The 22,625-nt window shown below is 38.9% G+C and overlaps 1 protein-coding gene across 10 annotated transcripts in view; it reads left to right on the plus strand.

The window, feature by feature from the left end:
* Trim9 (tripartite motif containing 9) overlaps nucleotides 1-22,625 on the plus strand; it is a 102,244-nt gene that overhangs the window by 57,733 nt on the left and 21,886 nt on the right. For 8 of the 10 annotated variants that reach the window (XM_021724849.3, XM_021724850.3, XM_005322857.4 and 5 more), the window contains exons 4-7: nucleotides 8,971-9,081; nucleotides 10,304-10,457; nucleotides 17,799-17,956; nucleotides 20,932-21,070. In XM_021724849.3, the coding sequence (XP_021580524.2) occupies nucleotides 8,971-9,081; nucleotides 10,304-10,457; nucleotides 17,799-17,956; nucleotides 20,932-21,070 (562 nt within the window). Of the gene's footprint in view, nucleotides 1-8,970; nucleotides 9,082-10,303; nucleotides 10,458-17,798; nucleotides 17,957-20,931; nucleotides 21,071-21,635; nucleotides 22,439-22,625 lie in introns of those variants that run through there. The other 2 variants (XM_078050138.1, XM_078050137.1) reach the window with 2 other exon arrangements.

Raw genomic sequence — 22,625 nt, forward strand, 5'->3', positions numbered from 1 at the left:
TGAACTGTGCTGTGTGTACAGATGTAGATGGCACCAGAATGGCTTTAACTCATCACTGGGACTCCATGTCCTGTAACTGTCCTCTTTCCCTCCCTTGATAGTCCACCTGTGCTGGGTGGGCTGCCCTGGCAGGGCACATCAATGTGCATGGGCAGAGGCAGCTGCCTGCCCTCATTCCACCCTACCCCTTCTGGAGTTCCCTGCCCCAGACCTAAAACGACTGCAGAAATGAGAGACAGGTGGCTGGTTTTCCCCAGGGCAGCAAAGCGGTTCTGTCTTCTGTCTGGAGCGATTTGTTTCAGGGCTGTTTTCAGCTGATTGTATCTGTCACTGGGTCTAGAAACAGCCATCAATGCTGCTGCCGTCATGAAGACTGATACGGGCCTCTACGTCTCCCTTCCTCTTCTTTGTCCTCCTGCCTTTTCCCTCTCTTGTCCCTTTTGTTGCTACTGAGATTCATGAGAAAAGACTGGCCTTTTATAGACACCACTTGCTGAGCACAGTACTTCTTTCTGTCTTTGCGGCCGACCCATCCTTCACTTTACTGGGGGATAATCTTATGTTCTTCCGCTTCCTGTTGGCTGTGTTCTCTGAGGGCTGCTTTTTTTGCTAACAGAGAGAACTGAGTTTTGGGTGTCTTTTTCTGGCAAGTTTCTCTCCTTGAGCAATTCAAAAGGCCAGGGATGCTGGAAAGAGAGTGTGTATTTACACAGTCTTTGTAATCTGCTCATGTCCTTCTCTGAAAGCACTGATTTTAACAGGTTTATAATGATCTTGGTCCTGATTCCCAGCAAGATGGAGCTGAGTGGGGAGGAGCCTGGTGTCTGTGCATAGAGACTCCGGTGACAGGTCACACTCTTACTAGATCTCTAACTCTGGGCAATTCTATCACTTGTTTCTTTTATCTGTTTGTAAAATACTGTTAAAAATAGTACTGTTCTCACCTCATAGGTCATTGTAAAGCATTCAACACAATATTCAATAGGTAAGAACTGTTACTGTTGCTACCACTGAGAAAGAATAATTGGAAACAAAGTTTCCAACAAACTGAAAAAGTGTTTCCAGGGCTTATTTTCCATAATACAGAATGGAATTTAGTTCCATAGTTCACAGAATACAATTTTCCTGTACAGTGGTGGTATTATCTCTGAAAGTGGGGAATTCTTTAATGACCTTGAGTTATAGTTGATCTTTCTATGAAAGACTTCACAAAGTTTGGTGAGCTATTATAAACTAAAAAAGGCAAAAAGGCTTTGAGACATATGCACATGTGGCCATATTTTAGGAATCTTTTTTGATATGTAAATTATAGTTAATATTATCCAGCAGTTTGAAAAAAATTGCTGGGAGCAAATTGTCTATTTCTAGGATCCAATAAACTAAAGCAAATGGAAGGAAAGAATATTTTTGAACTTCCAAGAAATAGTAACTAGCTTATATTCAGAATTATTATTTTGGCCAGTATCTCAATGATTTGTAGAGTAAGCTGGATCCCCAGATTCTCATCCTATCTATAACACCATGTTAACATCTTCCCAGGTCTTCCTTAGCTGTATAAGATTCAAAATTTCCTCACAGAGAATTTGTGACAATCTAAAAATAGGTCATGAGTGACATCTATTTTTTTTTCAGAAACTTTTCATATGTAATTTTCTTTTTGTAAGCTTCAAGTAATATGTGGGAATTATTTTTGCTTGTTGCATTCAGAATTTAAAATAATTCTAAAGTCATCATGAATGTATTCTCTCCAACATTTTAGATGTTTGATGATGGATTGAGGAGCACAAGGTAATATATGTCTTCTTGATTGCCTTTCAACTCTGAGATCCTCTGAAAGAAAAAGATGTTACAGATATTCATAGTTATTCTGGGGAAGATCTAATCTTTAATTTCTATGTGTGGCTGGTAAATTTAACATACCAATAAAATTACTCAATCCGGATGCTGAGAGATAATGCTCAAGTTCACTGATTTATAGAGCTTCCATATTTACAGAGGGCCTCTGTGTGCCAACTGCAGGTATGAATGCTTCATTCTGAGGCCTAGTACACTGTTGGGTTTTGTTAGAATCATTTTAATTATTTTCATCATTATCTTTATCATCACTCTCCATGTATCACCTGTCACGTTCCCACTATGTTTGCAAATAATTAATTATATATCCATATCACTAAGAGTACAAATTTCTATTATGAATACTATTGTCTTGCAAAACTGTTTGCCTCAGCTATTTTGCCATTGCTTCCTATAAGGCAGATAACTCTTTGCTTCAGGAATGAGAGGGAGAGAAATCCTGACCAAACTCACAAAAAAATCTTAAAATGATTAGATATGATTTAACTGGCTACAGCCATTGCTAGCAAGAAAAAGTAGCTTATTCAAGCCAAACACCAGCCTGAACCCAATAAAACTAATGGCAAAGAGTCCAGATAGTCCATTAAAAAGAAGAAATTCAGAAAAATTAGAACAACTCAAAACCTCCAGCTACACTTAGCAAAAGTTGGTAGGGGCTAACTCTAATAATTCAACTACAGTAATGACTGATTCGAGTCCCTTAGTAATGAGGAACTCCTTTCCATGTTTCACATGGCATATTCTGTTGTCCTCTGCTTCCCATTCTGTGGGAGCAAAAGTCACAGTGTCTGTGTGGATAGAGAAACCAGAGTTCCTATGGAATCACCAGAAAGCCACCACACACAGCTGGGACTCCCCCAGGTTACAGGGCACACCCTTCAATATCCTCAGACCACACTGGCAGCATCAATGAAGGATAATCTCAGAATGTTTTTTATACCCTTAGCCTGCAGTTAGTGATACTCCTAACTTCCAGCAGGCACCTGACTATACTTTGAAGATGATGGAATAATCCACCATGGCTTACTGCATCTCACATCCTACAAAATAACATACTGCATAGCCTTAATGGCAGCCCATCTCTGATGGTGACCATTGTGTGTGGGTGGCTTCACCAATGTGCTCACCTCTCCCATTGACTTTTATTTCTTCCTTCATTAACTTCTCTGTACAATGATACAGCATTCTGTACACTAACATCACTCTTTGCAAGTTCCTTTAAGTTTTTGTTGATAAGGCCTCTGGTGGAATAGAGAGTTCACCCTCTGGAGTTGAAAGTTCACAGCTTTACTGTTAAAATCTTGAGCCTTCCTTGAAACAAGTGCATGTTTTATTTATTTAATATAATCCTTTTCTTAATAAAAACTCAAAGCTTCAAACTTGCCTTTGAAATGATTGGTTGCCAATGTAGGTAAAACATGTGTAGAGAGGACAGTATCAAGAGAATGGGAAAAAATATTTGCCTTAAATCTTTTGAATGAATAATAATGTATGAGAAACTTATAATGTTCTTCCTGAATTTAAATTCTTTTGTGTTTCAGTGATTACAATAATATAATAGGTAATATTATACTCAAGGAAAAAAACAATTCCGTATTTTACTAAATGAATCTAACACCCAAAGCTCTTCACCTTGAACTCACACGTGAGTCAGTTCAAAGCATCGGTTGGTCATAGTGCCTCAAGACATTATGGAACACATGGAAACTCTCAGATCCACACACATACACACACACACACAACCACACACACACACACACACAAAATGTGGAGAACAAATCCTTCAAGCTTGCATCTTAAAAGCATGTGTGCATTAGTGCATTAAGTAGAAACAAATAAACAAAAAGGATCAAAGGTTTACCTTACGCTCAGAGGGAATCATTTCAAACTGTGATCCAAAGGCATGGGTTATATTATGGAAGGAGTTTTTGAAACAGGAAAGAGAATGTTAGCATTTACTTAGACTAACAACTTACAAGTGGCATCCCTCCTGATTCCATGTTGAGATCTAATATTATGATTAAAAAATATTTATTCAAAAGAATAAATAAAGAAAAAAATTTTAAAGAGCTACACATTGTCAAGGTCAAATTTAACCTCAAGTCTTCCTGCCAGTTGTGTCATGAGAGCTGACTGGAGGAAGGAGACTGGCCTGTGAGTGGGGATGTAACTGTGGACAGGCAGAACCAATTCTACCTTTGTATTGTACAAGCTCCTCTGGGTTGCTCCACTACTAAAGTGGTGTGAAAATTCAAGGGACACAACAGTCCATTCTCAAACTCTCCTTTTCTGAATGGGTGCCAGCATCGTATCCTGATACAAGAACTGAACTTTGTAAGTGTGCCATTTAACAAAGTAAATCTATTCTAATGGTCACTAGACACCTGCCATCCAGAACAGATGGTGACTCTCTTGAGAAAATTTTGAAAATTTTCTCTGAAATTATGGACTACAGATTAATTCATTGTCCTGTGAGAGCTAGCTTAGGCTGTATGTAGTGCAGATAAAAGCAGAAAGAGTGTTTTCCTAGTGCCTATTTATTATGCCTTTCTGGTTACTTGCACAGTTCCTAAGAAAAGAAACTCTTGAGTCCAGCCAACTGCAACCATGGTGCCAAAGCATAGAAATGAAGAAGAAAAAAGGAGATGGCCTGGCTTCCTGTGAATTATTTGCCATAAAAACACACCAGTGTAAAAATACATAGTAATAAAAAGTGATATGAATAAAAAGTTGGAGAAGGTCGCAAGTGAAAGAACTGATAAAAGACTTGGCTAGAGGAAAAAATATTTATACTTTTAAAAGATTTAATTATTCATCTGATTTCCATAAGGTGGGAACTCTTGTTCAATTTTTTTCAGAAACTATAAGTCAATTACAGTGCACCCAAATTTCTGCTCTGAGAAACCCAGTTTAAGCTTTAGCAGTGATTTTATCACAGGCTGTTGTGATCATTGTGGAATTGTTGATTAAAACATAAAAGGAGCCAAACCACTTGTAGCAGCAATGGCTCTTGAGAGAGAGAAACTCAGAATAGTGAATCCTCCCATGAAGCTTGAGCCATAGAATAGAGGGACCACGGGCAACTGCCTGTTAAAACTCAGAGACTCTCCAGCTGTGCAACAATTAAGCTTCTCAATGGGAGGCAGAGAGCCCCTTACTCAGAAATTCAAAATAAACCTTGATCCAGAAAGAAATTTATAGAAGCAGGCATAGAATTTCATAAAGACTGAGTAATGCTCTCATTTCAGTACTTGTGTGTCATAAAATTATCATCGAGCTGAATCTTCTGGAAGGTAAACTCAACAATTCAGTCTATCATATCTCAAAAGCAGATTGCTGTTGGGTTCCTGTGTTCTGATCCACTCTGTACTTGTTGTTTGGACATTCAGGACCAGAAGGCACAGGGCAGATGCCACTCAGATAATGAAATGGCTACTGTTGAGGTCTCTGCTACCTAGCAACAATGATGGCCTGGCTACCAAAATATAAAAATATCTTTTGAGATCAACTGAATTAAGCCTCATATAGCTGAGGGAAGTAGAGTATTAGTTTTAGGTCAACAGTATTTAATTTTTTAATGTTTAATTCATGAAACATTTTTTGGAGACCCCCTCCCCCACAAGAAACAGAAGTCTAAACTTCCTGTTTGTTTTATGAATAAAAAATAGAATAATTTGTATTCCTTGAGCCCCAACCAACACAGAGATAGTGTCATAGTGGTTGTTAGAAACATACTGAATGTTGGAAGAAAATAAGCCCCCAAAAAAATCACACCAAAAAACTTCACATCAAAGTTGTTGTATGTCACCAATTGTGATAGATTTTTAAAACCTATATTTTGTTTTTTATTTCAATTATTATTAAGTTAAAAAGCAAAATGACCAGCCTCAGCAACTTAGTGAGGCACTAAGAAACTTAGTGAGAACTTGTCTCAAAATAAAAATAAATAGACAGATAGATAGATAGATAGATAGATAGATAGATAGATAGATAGATAGATAGAGAGATAGACAGACAGACAGATAGAAAGATAGATAAATGGTCTGGGGATGTGGCTCAGTTGTAAAGCATCCCTGAGTTCAATCCCTGGTACAAAAAAAGAAAAATTAAATCATCATTCATAAAGTAGGAGATCCAAACAAAACAATCTTGAAAAAGACAAGTGGAATTGAAATCCAGGTACTTCTGAATTTCAAAACTAACCTCAAAGTTACAATTTCAAAGCAGTGGGGACTGGCTTAACAGAGACAGACCACTGGGATAGAATAGTCCAAAAATAAATTCTTGCATATATAATTAAGTGATTTTCCAGAGATGTGGTTAGATCATTCAATGGAGAAAAGACAGTCTATTCAACAAATGGTGTGGGGAAAACCTAATGTCCATGTACCAAAAAATAAAGTTAGACACTTACCTAATACAACGTGCAAAAAAAAAAAAAAAAAACTCTCAAAATGAATCAAAGACCTAAATATAAGTCCTAAAATTATAAGACTTAGAAGGAAACAAAAGAGAAATTTGGCAATGACTTCTTAGATATGATGCCAAAAACATAAATAATGAAAGGAAAAAATAGGTCAATTAGACCTCATCAAAATTAAAAATATAAAAGGAATCAAAGGAACAGGAGGAGATATTTTTAAATTATATATCTGATAAGGGATTGATATCCAGAATATATAAAATATTTTTACAAATTTGTAACAGGAACAACAAAAAACCCTAACTAAAATAATGGTGAAAGGCTTGAGTAGACTTCTCTCCAATGAAGATCAATTAATAAGCACATGAAAAGAAGCTCAATGTCCCTAGTCATTACAGAAATGTAAACCAAAATTATGATGATAATACTTCTCACCCATTAGGATATTTTTTTAAAACAGTAAATAATAAGTATTAATGAGGCTGTGGAAAAATTTAAACCCTTTTCCATTGCTGGTGGGAATGTAAAATGGTATGGCTATTGTGGAAAATATTAAAATTCTTCAAAAAATTAAACACAGAATTACCATGTGATTCACTAATTCTACTTTAGGGAAGACTAACACATATTTGAACACCTTTTTGGATAGCATTTTTATTCACAAGGTTAGAAGGTGGAAACAAGACCAGTCTCCATGGATGTTTGAATGGATAAACAAAATGTAGTATATACATTTATGCATTAGAATATTATTCAGTCTTCAAAAGACAGTAATTTTGACACATTCTTTAGCATTGATGAACCTTGAAGACATTATTCTAAGTGAAATAAACCTGTCATGAAAGAGCAAGCTGTAGTATGATTCCACTTCTATGGGGTTCCTAGCATAGTCAGATTCATAGAGACAGAAGGTAAAATGGTGGTTACCTGGGGCTGAAAGGAGCAGGCAATGTGGAGTTATTATTTAATGGGTATAGAATTTCAATTTGGGAAGGGAAAAAAAGTTCTCTTGATGGATGGTGGTGATAGTTATACAACAGTGTAAATATAATTAGAGCTACAGAACTGTATACTTTAAAATGGTTAAACCAGAAACATTTGTATGTTATGCACATTTTATCATAATTTCAAAAGTGAGAACAAAAAACAGAAATAATAAGTGAATAAGCTGTTGAAAATTGGGAAGAAGTTAAATGTATAGTAATAGGGGAACTGGAATGATTAAATAAATTATTATTACCACTCAATGGATATTTATGTAGCCAACAATATTTATTAATGGTGGCAACAAGGAAAAATGCCTATAGGGTATTAAGTGTATGAGGGGGGTAAGATTGTCATATAATTTGATTGTAAGTATAAATAACTCTGGTTCCAGGAAAAAAAAAACTAAAAAGAAATATCAAAGTGTTTTAAAATTTTTTAATTTGGATGGTGAAATTATTTGCTTTGTTTTCATTTATTTTCCAATTGTTTTGGAAACAGATGTAATAATCTTTAATGGGAAATGAATTTATAATTAAAAAATGAAAAGAAGTAACAAATCAACATCTTAAAATAAGTATTACAATCCTTTTTAGTTATCTATAATGTCAAAAATACAGGCTATCTTTGAAGCTTTTGACAGTAACGAAACTATCAAGGAAGTGAGTGATTAAGGTTCCTGGAAATTCTTGTTCAATTTTCTGCTTCAAATACCACTCAGGATTCAGGTCACTGAGCAGAGGATACAAAGTTGAACATCTCCGAAGGAAGAAAGAAACTCGTCATGCATTTGTCACTGGGCAGAGAGAACTTCCCAGAGGCGAAAACGGCATGCATGGAGAGATGCCTATCTAGGTTAAAGCAGACTCACAGCTTGGCAAATAGGGCAGTCTTTAAAACTGCTTTCCAAATTGATGCAATGATTCTAAGTAGGGTATTCTTAAAACTTTATTCTACATCCATCTTTCTCCAACTGACTTGTTGACTCCATCTCATTGTCTCTCACAAGTTCCACCTTGGCCCCCAGCCCCCTACCACCCACCCAAGGGACCATAATCAGAACAAATGCACAGGAGACTGTGGGGGAAGGCAGCAAGGGAAAGGCACAGGCTTCAGATGGTGATGTCTGCTCTTTGGAACAGGCAGGCAGTAGGCAAGGAAAGTGGGCAACAGTGTCACAAAGCAGAGCTGCAACCACCCATCAGGAAGGGGTAGCTGTCTTCAGACTCCTAGGGCCTCATACTCACAGTAGCTCACAGGTATATTTGATGGTCAAAGTCATAGATTCACAGGGTTCCAACCTCTATGTTCCTTTCTTTCTTTTTTTTTTAAGAGAGAGAGAGAGAGAGAATTTTTTTAGTATTTATTCTATAGATTTCGGCGGACACAACATCTTTGTTTGTATGTGGTGCTGAGGATCGAACCCGGGCCGCACGCTTGCCAGGCGAGCGTGCTACCACTTGAGCCACATCCCCAGCCTGCTATGTTCCTTTCTGATGGATCCTGTTACCAATTCCCTACAAGAGCCTTATCTAATCTGTCTTCCAGAGCCATTGCTCATGTGGATGTTGCCATAAAGTATTCTCATAAATTTAGTTTCATTCCATTGATGCTCTTGGATTCTGGTCTGAAGAAACCTTCCAAGGTCCCAGTTGATGTCTCTTCTATCCTCTGCCATTTTAGACCATTCTGTCTCTCATCAATTCTAGGTGGTTCGAGATCAGATCTCTCACTGTACGGTGAAATTACGCCAGACCACAGGTCTCATGGAGTATTGCTTGGAGGTGATTAAGGAAAATGATCCTAGTGGCTTTTTGCAGGTAAGTGTTAACTAGTTCTGCTTCAGATTCCACATCAGATTCCATGGGGCTGAGTCTAGGATGCCTAGGTGGGGCGTCCAGAAGCCCTAGCTGAGCATGGGTCCCTCAATAACAGAACCTACCTTCACACTGCAGTGAGTGGGCGGGTGCCTGCTAAACTCACTGACATATACTGGAAGTTCTGTCACCATGTATTAGAAGACTAAAAAGTGTTTGGGATTTTTTGTTTATTTTTGTTTATAGATTTAATCATAAAAACTCAACTCCCTATAAGTTCTCCCAAAGTGGAATCACTGCCTTGCCTAAGAATCGGGCCTTCTCTATTACTGTCTCTTGGACAGTTTTGTTATCTGGTAATGTCTGAGTGTGCAAGGTTTCCACCTCCCAGTCACTAGCCATAAGTCAGTGATTTCTCAAATATAGCAAAGCCTTTTCTATTTTTTCAGTGTTATTTTAGTGAATTGCCATAAGATAATCTGACTTTTACTTAAGTTTTGATTCCAAAGATAAGGAACCCTTTGTTAAGGGATGTGTTGATGGTTTCCAACTCATATTCTACTGAACTGGCCAAGAGTAAAAGAAGGAGACTGAATGAAAGAATTCTCTGTCAGAGAATACAGTATTAATTACACAAAGTTGGTGAGCCTAAAATATAAGAAATTCTATATGCAGCCTCTTTAAACCAGTTCCCAAGTCTTTATAGACTACCCACACCTCAAAGTAGAAACATAGATCTGTTGGTTCTAATAGTACTAACTAATCACCAACATCATCTCATCCTTTACAGTCGTTAGATTTGAGTCTCATGGAGTATTGCTTGTCTCTCACAAGTTCCACCTTGCCCCTCCATATCCATAGCACCCACCCAACTGGCAATAATCAGAACAAATGCCCATGGGTCTGTGGGGGAGAGGCAGCAACTGAAAGGAACAGGATTCTCCCTCTCTCACTCTTGGCCAATTTAGAATGATCATATATCCAGGCATGTCTATTAGATCAATTAACACCTGATAATTACTTCTAGTGCCCTCCCTCCAACTCATCAAAATGTTCAGGTTTGCTTGATAAATCATAGGTTATCGTAGTCATAACAGGGTCCTTCTCACCAGATGCACTGAGACAGGACAGGTGTGAGTCCCAAGGCGGTTTGGTGGTAATGCTCTTGGAGTCGAGGGGCAGTGTGGCATTGTATTTCTTAGGCTGTGGTCTTTGATGTGATTAGATTTCTGACGCCCTCATAAGGAGAGTGCACCTGACAGAGGATCAGTGGGGGAAAGGCACGCTCACTCCCAGGATGACCACGGACTTTGACTTGAGTCTGGACAACAGCCCTCTGCTGCAGTCCATTCACCAGCTCGACTTCGTGCAGGTGAAAGGTACGTGATTGCGTCTCCCGAGTCAGAGAGCAACCTCTGGAACAGATGCTGGTGCTTTGGGAAGGATCAGTATCTCTCTGGTGAATGTTATAAAAATCTGCAGTGTCTTCTATCTTATTGGGTAATGAAAACATCTCCTGTTAGCTGTGTAACTCACCTCTGAGCAAACCAGATAAATTCTGATAAACTGTTTGAGAGTCACAGAGATTTCACATGCTCAGCATCAGAGAATAGCTGACATAAAATGAGATAGGGAGAAAGAGAAAACATCACTGCACATAACTAAAGCCTTGTTACAGAAATATTGGTATAAATCAAGGGAGCCCAGAATTTAAATGACTGCTTCCACCTGGATAGCGATAACCAGTAAACAGTTCAGCCTGGACCAGTGGGAACTTGGGAAGATCATAGTCAGCCTGACAGTACTGGCAAGAAAATAACAAATGTAGAAGGAAAATGAAAATTCAACCTAAACTTTAAAATCAATTTATGTTACTAAAGCAAGTTCTCTTTGAGATTTGGGGTAGGGTGTGAAGGGAAGTACAAATATATAGAATTAATTTTAAGGAAAAGAACTTTCAAAGAAAAATAAACAATTCAAGCCAACTATGCAAAAACACTTTATGGCACATTAAATAATATCCTTTTAAAGAATATTTCTGTTTTATTTTTCACTCTTTTGCTTTGAAAGATATATACATTCTCAGGAAGGTGCAAACACAGTATGAAGAGGTCCTTCAAATTCTTCATCTAGTTGCCCTCAATGGTTACATTTTTGCATAGCTATAATATAATACCAAAAGCAGGACCCAGCATAATGTGCAGTTCTATGCCATTTCATGATGTGTAGACTTAATATAATAACCACAGAGATCCATGAACAGAACTATTCCATCCCCACGATGTTGCCTCTTTATAGTCACCTCCTCTCCATCATCTCATCGCTGGCAACCACCCATCTGTTAAACATTCTCCATCTCTATCATTTTATCATTTTCTGGACCTTTTTTTTTAACTGAAGAAATTGATTTTCTCTTTGCAACTTCTGATTTAAGTTTCCACATAATAAATGACTCTTGGAATTTGGCACTTTAAAATAATTTTTTTTTCTTAAGAAAAATCTACCTGCTTGCTTTTATCAATCACATAGCTAAGCAAGCATCAGGGCTTGTAGTTAAGCCCATCCTTGTACTTGAGATTTCTCTCATCTTTTTATAGGCTTGCTTTATTTTCAGTTCTCTCCTTTTTTTTCTTAATATGCATTGCTTTCGAAAGATACCTTAATCAATTTTTTAAATAGTATATACCTGATAAATCAAAATGCTTTGTTACAGTAACCAAAATATTTAGTATATATTGAATGCTAACTGAACCAGACACTCTCCTAAGTGTTTTATATGTATTGCCTCATTCATTCCCATGGCCCTAGTGGAAGCCTGGGTCACACAGCTAGTGAGTGACAGGGCCAGGATTCATACCCAGGGAATAAGGCTCCAGAAAATGCTCTTACAACTTCCCATCTATGCTAAAAAGTTAGTACGTTCCTCTGTGCTTCTTCATGGAATATCTGTATTCCTTTCTTACACTTAATAAATCCAACTTTTTGTGATGCGGCAACTCTTTCTTGCTGTTTAACATTTTTCTTTTAACACCCACGTTGGTAGCCTGCGAAATAAACCTATCCCTAGATGAATATAGAACCCGAGGTAAATCTTCCATCAGCCTCTCTCTGTCCCAAGTTCTTTCAATGAGATAAAAATCACTGAAAGGTTATGTCACAAGTAGCTTGAAAGAGAAAAATATGTCACAAAAGACCGAAATAAAGGCTTGATGGAAGAGGAAAAAAAGGAGCCAACCCAGTTGAGCCTTGGTGAGAGGGCAAAGGATGGGAGGCTCGAGGGCAGAAGCCCCAGGGCTTTGAAATGTTTTAATCGGTGTCAGAGCCCTCCCCTTGCCCATTCACTGCCCTTCTGAGTCCTGTCCATCTGCCCACGGTGGAGTCCAGGCCAGTTGGCAGGATGGCAACAATTGTGTGAACTGAGCAGGCCTTTCAGCTGCTATGAGAACTGCAGGTCCACGTGCCTGGCATCACAGAACACATTTCCAAAGCATTGTCACTTGGCCACTTAGCACTGCACACAGAAATAAGGGTGAACACAGCTGTATGTACAGTCTGTTCAAGTCTGTACCCACAGCAGAGAATGGCCAAAATGTAGAACACCCTCACAGAAAGAGTTCATCTGGACCACAAAATATCCAGAACAGTCATTTATGAAGTTAATATGATACAGCATTTAGTATGAGAGGCAGGTATTCCATTTACCTTTTAACTTTTCATCTTCATTTACTTCTGCCTTGTTACTTTATGTGCTTTGTTTTGTGCTCATTAATTTAGTTAATTCAGTGAAAACCCAGTCCTTTTTAGAATCTGAATTCTTTTTACCTGTCAGATGCTTGCAATGGAAAGAAAACCCAAAAAGGTCATGATGTGATAGAACTTGATTGAGTAGTTAAAAATTCTCCTACTGGACTGTGTAATTTCTCTTAACACATGTACAACTGTTCCTGGCATAGTACTAGTCTTTGTTTTTAAAAGAAACACTTGGTTTAATGAACAACTCATTTGCAACTTGTTGATAAAAATATCGCAAGAAACTATACTCTAAAATGCATACACAAATGGCCCAAAAATTAAATAACTTTTGGAATAGTGTTAATGTAATCTGATAATTGTGAAAGTAACAATTTATGTGATTTAATATGTGTTTTCTAATCATACTAAGTAGATTACAAGTAGAAAGTTAATTTTTTTTCAAAATTACTGAAAGTATGCTTTTAAAATTATGATAATGAAAATATCTGTTTCCTTCTTGACTGAAAACTTGAGCAGTCATCTCTCTGGTTTTACAGTCTCGTCACAAGTGCCTTTGCTGTTGTTGTTGATACTAAAGAAGATAGTTCTGCTGTTAGTTTCTACACATTTCTACTCAGCCAGCTCCTGCTCAGCAATAACGCACTGCCTGAAGTTATTGTCTTAATAACTAAAGACTTAACTGGTCTTTTTTCTCTGATTACACATCACCCCTAAGCAATTGAAATCCATCTGAAGAAAGCTGATATATTCTTTGTTCAAACATTCCTAAATTGAAATATTTTCTGGTTGCATCTTGATTAGAAAATCATATTACACTCTTTACAGATGATTAGGAGTGGTATTGGATATTTCAGACTTTTTAAAAATTGAAAGCAATATATTAAGCTCTCTTATGCTTTTATTAGAGAATAGTAAAAAAAAAAAAAACATTTTTCCCTTAATTCTAAGTTGCTATCATCTACTATTCTCTAGGATATGACAAAGAAATTTTAAGAGTCTTTTCCTAGTCTGCCAAGGGTTCCACTGCAGAAAAATATTAATCTGGAATTGAGCAAGTACACAGAATATGCCAAGATTCGTGAGTCATGGTGCTGAAATGAAATGTGAATGTATTCATTATAAACCAGGATGAAACCATGACCTTAAACTCCACTGATGCTTTTTAGCACATAGACCAAATGGCTGTTAATTTCTTTAAGTGCCTCTGCTCCTCTAAAGATATATTTATCTTCATTAATTCATCTTGAATGTGAAAGCCCTGAGTACACACCAAGGTCATGGGCAAGGACAGTGTGGTCTGAACAGACTCTCTTACAAATCATAGAGAAGAAGCAGCCAGGTTGGCAGCAAGGGGGTGAGCATACCCATGTGTGCATGTAATCTATACCTGTATAGTGGTATGGGGACCTGAAATGCATGTCCTCAGAATATGCATTCACATTTATCCTTAACAGTGTACCAGCAACAGTTTTCTAGAAATGGCCTATAGTTCCTCCATTTTTTTTTTTTTTTTTGTCAGCCACCATAAAGAGAAATGACAGTCTACATACCAGCCTTCAGAGAAGATGTAGTAAATTGGCATTCACAACCATCATAGCTCTGCAGGTGAAATAGTTCATTAATATCTTCCAGCAGTTCTTAGGAATGTTTGTCATTCACATCAGAGGAAACAGAAAGAAGCCTTCAGAATCACGCATGGAGACTCTGCTCTAGTGCACTTCCCTGGAGAAGCAGCTGAGCCAAACACAGCCCCAGAGCCAGCCTCCTAGGCTTCAGATCCTAGCCTGCCCTTTCCCAGCTGGAAAAACACTCTGGGCTTTAGTTCTTAGTTTTAGTTTTTAGTCTGCAAAGCAGATACGTTAACAGGCCCTACCTTGTGGGGTTGTTGTGAAAATTCAGAGTGTTAATACACATAAGCCTCCCGTACACTGGCTGTCAGGGAGAGATCAGGAAGCATCATGTATGATTCATGTTCTCTGTGGAGGGTGGGAGGTCAGCTTCCTTTCTCCCTCAGTCTTACCACTCCTGTTGGTTTCACAGAGGAATTCTGAAGAGTTGTCATTGTTCACATCTGAAGGATTTAAGAAGAAAACAAGGAAGGAAAATGTGAGATGTGACACCAAGACATTTTAAAACATTGGTAGAAGCCCCTGTTGCAGAACATAACTTTAAACCACAACTCCTCCAGACTCTTAAGGAAGTCAGGAAGAGTAGCTCCCCTGGTATCTAAGAGGAAAATTTGTAGCCTGAAGCCTGATTTTATAAGCTAAAAGAAAATTTACATGCTAGAAGTCTGATCAGGTCAAGAAAAAACTAGTTGTTAAAGAAAAACATGAAAGGAGCTTAGAAGTGTAAAGATCAAGATAGCTACATTTCCAGTGCAAGGAGTTTAAATAAAACAAAACAGTCTTTCTTAGACATCAGTCCAGGAACTATAGTGTTCTGCATTTCCAAACCATAAAAAATAGATTAACTTGAAAATACTTGGATTTTTATAGACCATTTATTCTATGCCTAATAAAATGAAATAGGGTAACATAAAAATCTTCTATAAAGTCTATTTTTCTAAATGTCAGCCTGAGTATTTGCTAATGAGGCTGTGATTTTATCACATTTGCCTTTTATGTATACCATAATTTTGGAGTAAATCAGGAATAGATAAATAAGGAAAAAGAAAAAAATAATTTTTAGCACATGGGGAAATAAATTTAGATGCATGCAGATGTCTCTGGGTAAGTTCTTTCCCCTCCCTTTGCATTTTTGTCCATTTGCTTATTAGTTTAAATCTGGAGTGATATCAGGATTTGAAGATTAGTAAGAGGTTAGTTTTATTTCTATCCTTTCATTCTTTTTAAGTGTAACCACTGAGGACTTATAAATCAAGTTCTATCATCTTAATTACACATGGCATCATGTATTTCAATTAATCTTCTAATTATACCTATGTCTGACAGGGAAATTTGAGTACCTTATCAGAGACATTGCAAGCATTTGCAGGATTCAAGTTGAAACCACCTTGTAATTTTATTCTTTGATTTTTAAATTGATGAAAGGTAGACTTGTCCAAAACATAAACAAAGGGAAAACAAAAGAAGAATATAGAGCTAATGAAATAATAGAGTCCAGGGAATTATTTTATGGTGGGGTCTAACTAATAAGAACATTTCAGAACAAACATCACAAGGACAATCAGTCATGTTTCTAGAAGCCTTTTAGAGAAAGATCTGCTTAAATTTCTCATATTTTATTTCCATGGTAAATATGATAAAATGTATTCCTCTTATAAAAGAAACAATTTTTAAATAATAAAAGTAAGTCACCAACACTTACAATGACCTACAGTCAGTCTTCAGTTAAAACTCTTGGGTGTTGCCTATATCTATGTGGATGCTCATTAGAATCCTTAGACGGAGTTATGTTTTCTGTCTCTTCCTCCTACCATCTAGTCTTGGAGTTTATTTATTGAACAAGACAATGAATTTATCTCCCTTCCTCCAAATCCACATGTTCTGAGGTTGTAGTAACTACAATTATCTGATAAGATTCCATCCTATATCATTGAAACACAAAACATGATTTCCTTTCCTAAACTGATCACCTCCAATTAGTGAGTCATGAAATTTAATTTACTTTTGTTGATTTAGTAGCTCAGACATGATTTTATTATAATGTATCACAGTCTAAAGTGATCTGTTTGACCTTCACATCTCATATGTTATAGTTACTGCTTTTGTTTTCTAGGTTATCCAACATGGAACCTGTTTCCTAAACTGCTGTTAAGTCAAACATCTCCTTGGTTGGGGTGACTGATAGGGAGCACATTTAATTCAGTGTAAGATAAACAAAGTCCAGTTTTGGTTCAGCATATCAGGTGTTCCACAATTAACATTTGTTCATCTAAATGTCACTCAATGTGATTCAAACTGTTCTTTCTAAATTTTAGCACATTTTAAAGTGTGAAAAATAATAATAATAAATCAATACTTTGATGCTTAAAAAAATTAAGCTTTTGGCATAAACACTGCTCGATCCTGCCTACATACATTGAGTTCATCTGTTAGGAACTTGGACCACTTCTTAACTAACGTTTCTAAGTCTGTGCATCTACAGTCCCAACCACTCTATAGTTCTAATATAAGATTCTCAGTATAAAATGTGGAGGAGGAGGTATTATTGCTAATCACACTGAGACAGTTCTTACAAGGCCATGAGGATACCTGGTGCCTTCTATCATGTCCCCATCTGCTCCCAAATACTTCTAATGGACTTGACCTCATGCTATTTCCAAGATACAGCTGTCTTGAGGATATAATATCAGGTTCCCCTGAATTTTTGAAACTGAGAAATCTGTATTTGTATCACTTGCTACCAAGTTTCAAAAGCCCACTGCTTTAGCTATTTATGAGCACAAGATCTGGAATAGAATCATTGACTTTTAAAAAAAAAAACAGGATCACATACATAGAAACATAGAGGTTTTAGTGACATTTAATGAAATAGGCAGTTCGAAGCTGATAAACTGAGGTTTAAATCTCAATAAGTGCTGTGATAAATGATTGGCTTCAGCCCTGATATGAATTAAATAAGTCTTAATGGGCTGGACTGGAAGTCTGCACCCCTTTAAGTCATTTCTCTTGAGGATGATAATCTTCCCTGCCCAAGAAATGAGAACAAATCATAATACCTCCTCCTCCACATTTTATACTGAGAATCTTATATTAGAACTATAGAGTGGTTGGGACTGCCACCCCTCCATCCACCACAGTGCAGGTGGGAAGTGAGGTCATATGCTTAGAACAAGGTCCCAAGATAGCTAAGGAACTAGCCCCACCTGGGGACTTAGGGCAGATCCAGGTCAGGTTCCCATGCACCCCAGGCTGGCTCCTTCTAACCACATGTTTATCAGGGGGGTGTTTATCATTCCAAGATACTCAACAGAAGCCAGAGGTACACTGATTTTTGTTTAGCTTCCTCTCCAGTCCCAGCAACACCCATCCTACAGCTGGAAGAGTGTTGCACCCACAACAACAGCGCTACCCTGTCCTGGAAACAGCCACCTCTGTCCACGGTGCCCGCCGAGGGATACATTCTGGAGCTGGATGATGGCAGTGGTGGTCAGTTCCGAGTAAGTAGACAACCTACGACTTTTATCTCAAACCAGTGACTCCTTCAGAGAACCTGCCATGGAGTCTCTGGCCTGGCTTCCCCAACTCTTCTGGAGGCGGACCACCCTGACAAGGCCTACTGGCCCTTCAGCTGTGGCCTCCCTTCTCCTAATACCATTAAAGACAGAGAAATCTCTGGAATTTTCCTACTCTTCCTGAAAGACAGTACTAACAAAGCTGCAAGCTCTGAATCAGATGGCCTGTTATAATCTGCTCACCTCCACTGCCCTGTGTGACTGGGTCTGTTTCTTACCTCTCTGGACTTTCAGGTCCTTGTCTGTAAACCAGAGGGATAAAAATAACATGTATCTCATGACTTGTTCCTAGGACTTCACTGTATAATCGTGTAAGAGTCTTAGCATGCTGCCCAGCACATGGCGAGGCTGCAGTAGTAGCTATTGTTATTACCATTATTATTTATTGCTAGTAACATCATTAACCACTGTCTAAGATGTGTTTCTGCAGTCATAGCTTGTAATGTCATTGGTTGGCATTCCTCTTACTTGACATGCTGTCCAGGTATGGCCTCCCTGTATTCAAAAGCTTTCCTAACAAAAGTTCCCCTGGTTCCATGTTTTTTCTGAGCCTTTCACCAGATAGAACTGATATCAGCAGATTATTATCACCATAACACAAGGGAGTTCTAATCGCTGTGGGAAGCTCATGGTCCCCTCTGAAGGTAGCACAGGCTAGCCTTTTGGCAAGACATACCCATGTTGCCTACAAGTTGTTATTCTATGTGTGACTGCCAGTCTGCAAATGTCTGCTTCTCTGTCATATACAGACAAGCTCATTCTCATTCATTCTCTTTTCCTACCTTGCTTTCCTCCTACTCCAACTCAGTTTTCTTTCTTGGGAGCTCTTATGCCTAGGACCTCCTAAAGGAGCAGCCCTTCTGGGTACTGAGTTCAATCCCTGCCCTGACAAAAAGGCACCTTGTCCCTGAAGAGGAAACTTTCCTACTCTTCTGGCCTTCGATGGCCAAACCTGGGTCACCAGTATTCTAGAGCAAAGTCTACCAGTGACTCCTTTCCTGAATGTCTTTGATCCTCCCTAGGTTTGAATGCTTTCAAACAGGAACCATGTCTCCTCAAGGCAAAGGCTCTTTCTCTTCTAATAAGAAAACCTTTGTTGACATATGTGTTGGTTTACTGGTATGGCAGAATCAAGTTTCTACCTTTCCAAAATAAGGGTCTTGGGTTGCATCCCAATCCATATCTTTGTGTGTGTGTGTGTGTGTGTGTGTGTGTGTGTGTGTGTCTATAAAATCCTGCTATTGGTCAGTTTCTTACCTCTGACCTTGCCTTCCAGGTCTCATTTCATTTCTAGGGCCTTTCCTTTCCCTTTTATTTTTTTCCTGAGAAACTAATGCTCATGGTTTTCCCTGTTCTCTACATAAATATTTATTTTATCCTGACTCTTTCCACCTAATTGCTACCCACCGGCAGTGTTTCAGGCATCCTGCCAGGTCTCGCCTTCTCTTACGGTCCCAGTGTCTCATGTTCATCCCGCTTCCTCATCTCATCCCTCCCGAACCCATCTCTCACCCACACTTCTCTTCCAAGAGTCAGGCCCAGATTTCTCCTTTTGCCAAAATGTCCACGTCTATATCATAAAACCCCCTTAAACTCAGCATGCTTTAAAACAAACCCATAATTTTCTTTCAAAACAGCTGTGTTCCTTTCTCATTCCCATTGTTTCTTCTTATATATCAGATTCAGAATCTCAACACCAACTGCTACTCCTTCCTCCTTGAGACCCAGTAACATTAAGGAAGTCATTGAGTCCCCAGATCCTTCCTAGTCAGCCCATTGCTCTCCCCCCAGGGTCCCTCCCTTTCACTCCACAGACTACCTTGGAAAGGTGCGGCCAGGTCAAGCTCCACAAAGGTTCCAGCCGAGTCTGCAGGCTGTTCCTTTCTTACTCTTCAAACACAGTTCTTGCCTGGCAGCACTGGCTTCACCTGGGCATTTGTTAAAAATGAAAAATCTTAGACCATACCCCAGAGACCTGCTGGATCAGAAACTGCATTTTAATCAGATTCACAGGTTATTCCTATGCACATAAAATTTGAGGAGCCTGAAAGAGAAGGAACAATATTCAAATTTGTGTTACTGCTGCAGTAGAATGAATTGTAGGGCTATCCGAGGCCCCAATCTTCTTAGGAGCCCACCGGAGAGCTGTGTCATTTTAAGGCTGTGCCTCGAATGCAAATTATTTTTACTCATTACACCGCATAATTTTGCAAAGTATATAGCTGAAGAGGGAAGCAAATGCCTAACCTATGCTAAAGATGCATTATGCCAGGATTTATTTTAAGCCTTTGAAATGTCATTCTTCCTCCCCCTTCCCTCTGTACTGTGGTACGAACCTTTACTTCTGAAGCTTTGAGCCTTTGTGACAGTTCCTAAAGTTATCAGTGGAGTTATAAACACAGCACAGAGACCACCCTCATGTTTTCATACATGCTTAAAAAAAATACTTCTAAGAAATAAATAAGGAAGACTCCTTCTTATAAACAAAGAGCTCCACAGGTATAATATACTGTATAAATGCCAAGTTAATATTAATAAGTATAGTTCTAAATATAAGCATTCAATTTTAATTTCTTAAGCCCTACTAGTTGCTAAAAACTATGACTCATTAAGCTGCTGGGCCTATGATAAATACAAGGATCCATGTTCTCCATCTGCACATAAAACCTTCTACGGTCCTCAAGTCAACTTTGGAAGGGGTGTATTATTTTGCACCCCATTTCACAGATTAAGTACCGAGGTTTAAAGGGGTATATTAAACTGCCCAATATCACACAGGGGATTCAAGTTCACATCAGGCTTTCAGAAGAGCTCTTACTCCTGACCATTCAGCAGTTTTGTCTTCCTTGCTCCTGGCAGGGTTCACATTAAGTGGTGTCCTCTTATTTGTTGACCCTCAGGAAGTGTATGTCGGAAAAGAGACGATGTGCACTGTGGATGGTCTTCACTTCAACAGCACATATAACGCCCGAGTCAAGGCCTTCAACAAAACAGGAGTCAGCCCCTACAGCAAGACCCTGGTCCTCCAGACGTCTGAGGGTAAGGCCCTTCAGCAGTACCCCTCAGAGCGAGAACTGCGTGGCATCTAAAATGGCTGGCACGCCCGGAGGTAACCCCACCACTGCCCACATTCCTGAAGTGTTTCCATGACTTGCTCTGCATTCTGGCACAGAGCCGCTGTTCCTCTCCTGCCTTTAGAGAGCCCATGGTATGTGGATGTGATCAAACCAAAGATTCCACATCGGCAGTTCCAACGGCTTGGGCCGTCGGCTTCCTTTGATAACACTCTAAATAAGCTGCAGTTGAAGAAACTGAAAATGAAGGCCTGAATGTGCCCCTGGTGTCTAAGACGAATGTATCTAGGCTGTAGAGCAGGTCTCCATTCTCCACCAATACACATCAGTTGCCAGTTATGCCCAGATGGTTCTCAGTTCCTGTGTAGTGCTTGCTTGTTCCTGAGGGTGGGACCTAGGTTCTTTCCAGCTGTGGATTTGTATGACTGCACATGTTTCCAATGGGCGTGGGGTGCTAAAGCTGTCCAGAGAGGGCCTGTTGGCCACTCCTGGCTTAACCAGTTCTGATCACTTCCATTTCCTACTCAAAGCTCAGGCTGTGGGCACCGGGACAGAGACTTCCTGTGGGCACCAAACAGGAAGAGACCAGCCTCTCTGCATTACCTCGCCATTCTCACCTTTACCAGTCCCTCTAGTCTTGGTCCAGCTGCCTAGGGCCACTATACAATGTTAATCTCTAAAGAACTTTTGCTTCTTGGCTATACTGTAAATATTTTGGTCATCAAAGACAAAATAATCAGCCTCAGAAGACAGGCTTAAATGTGATGACCGGGTATAACCTCTGAGGCTTTTCACATTTTCATTTTAAGAGCAATCGCAACACATGAAATTGAACCTATGAGAGGTGTTTGTAGCCAGTGCCAAAGTATTTTGAGACCTTGGGGTGTCATTTTAATCATAGAAGTCGCCTCCCACCCCATTGGCATTCTCGATAACTTCCCTTCACAGAACCAATTATGTTGATTTTGTTCACGTTCAAGATGTTAACTAAAAGAACTGTGGAGGTGGGTTTTTTTTTTCCCACTTCCCACAAATCACAGCATGTTCCAGTCACCCTCTAAAATGGTTCACATGGTTAAAAACAAGCACAACTTTGAATCCTATTGCAAGGGTGGACGACCCCTAGCCATGAAAACAGTGCTTTGGGGAGCAGTTTTAAGTCTGAGTGATGCTATTCAAACAGAGGATTTGTTGACAGGAAAATGTCCACATGACCTATTTTATTTGGATTACAGTGACATGGTAACTAGAACTTTCCCCAAGATTATCATTTTAGAAACTCCTCTCTGGGATGAACCTATCAACCTGAGAGCAGTTGCCTTTTTCCCCAAAATACCATGATAAATGCTAACACCCTCCAAAAGTTTTTCCTACGCACAATGCAAAGGGCCCTCGATGTGCTGGCCTGGTTTCCCATGTATGCACACAACAGATTCAGTGAAGTGCATGCCAGCAGAGCAGAGAGAAAATTGTAGTAGTTTTGCTAGTATTTGTCCTCAGACCTATAAGAAAACTATTTC

This window comes from Ictidomys tridecemlineatus, chromosome 5 (genome assembly GCF_052094955.1).
Source record: "Ictidomys tridecemlineatus isolate mIctTri1 chromosome 5, mIctTri1.hap1, whole genome shotgun sequence".
Taxonomy (NCBI): domain Eukaryota; kingdom Metazoa; phylum Chordata; class Mammalia; order Rodentia; family Sciuridae; genus Ictidomys; species Ictidomys tridecemlineatus.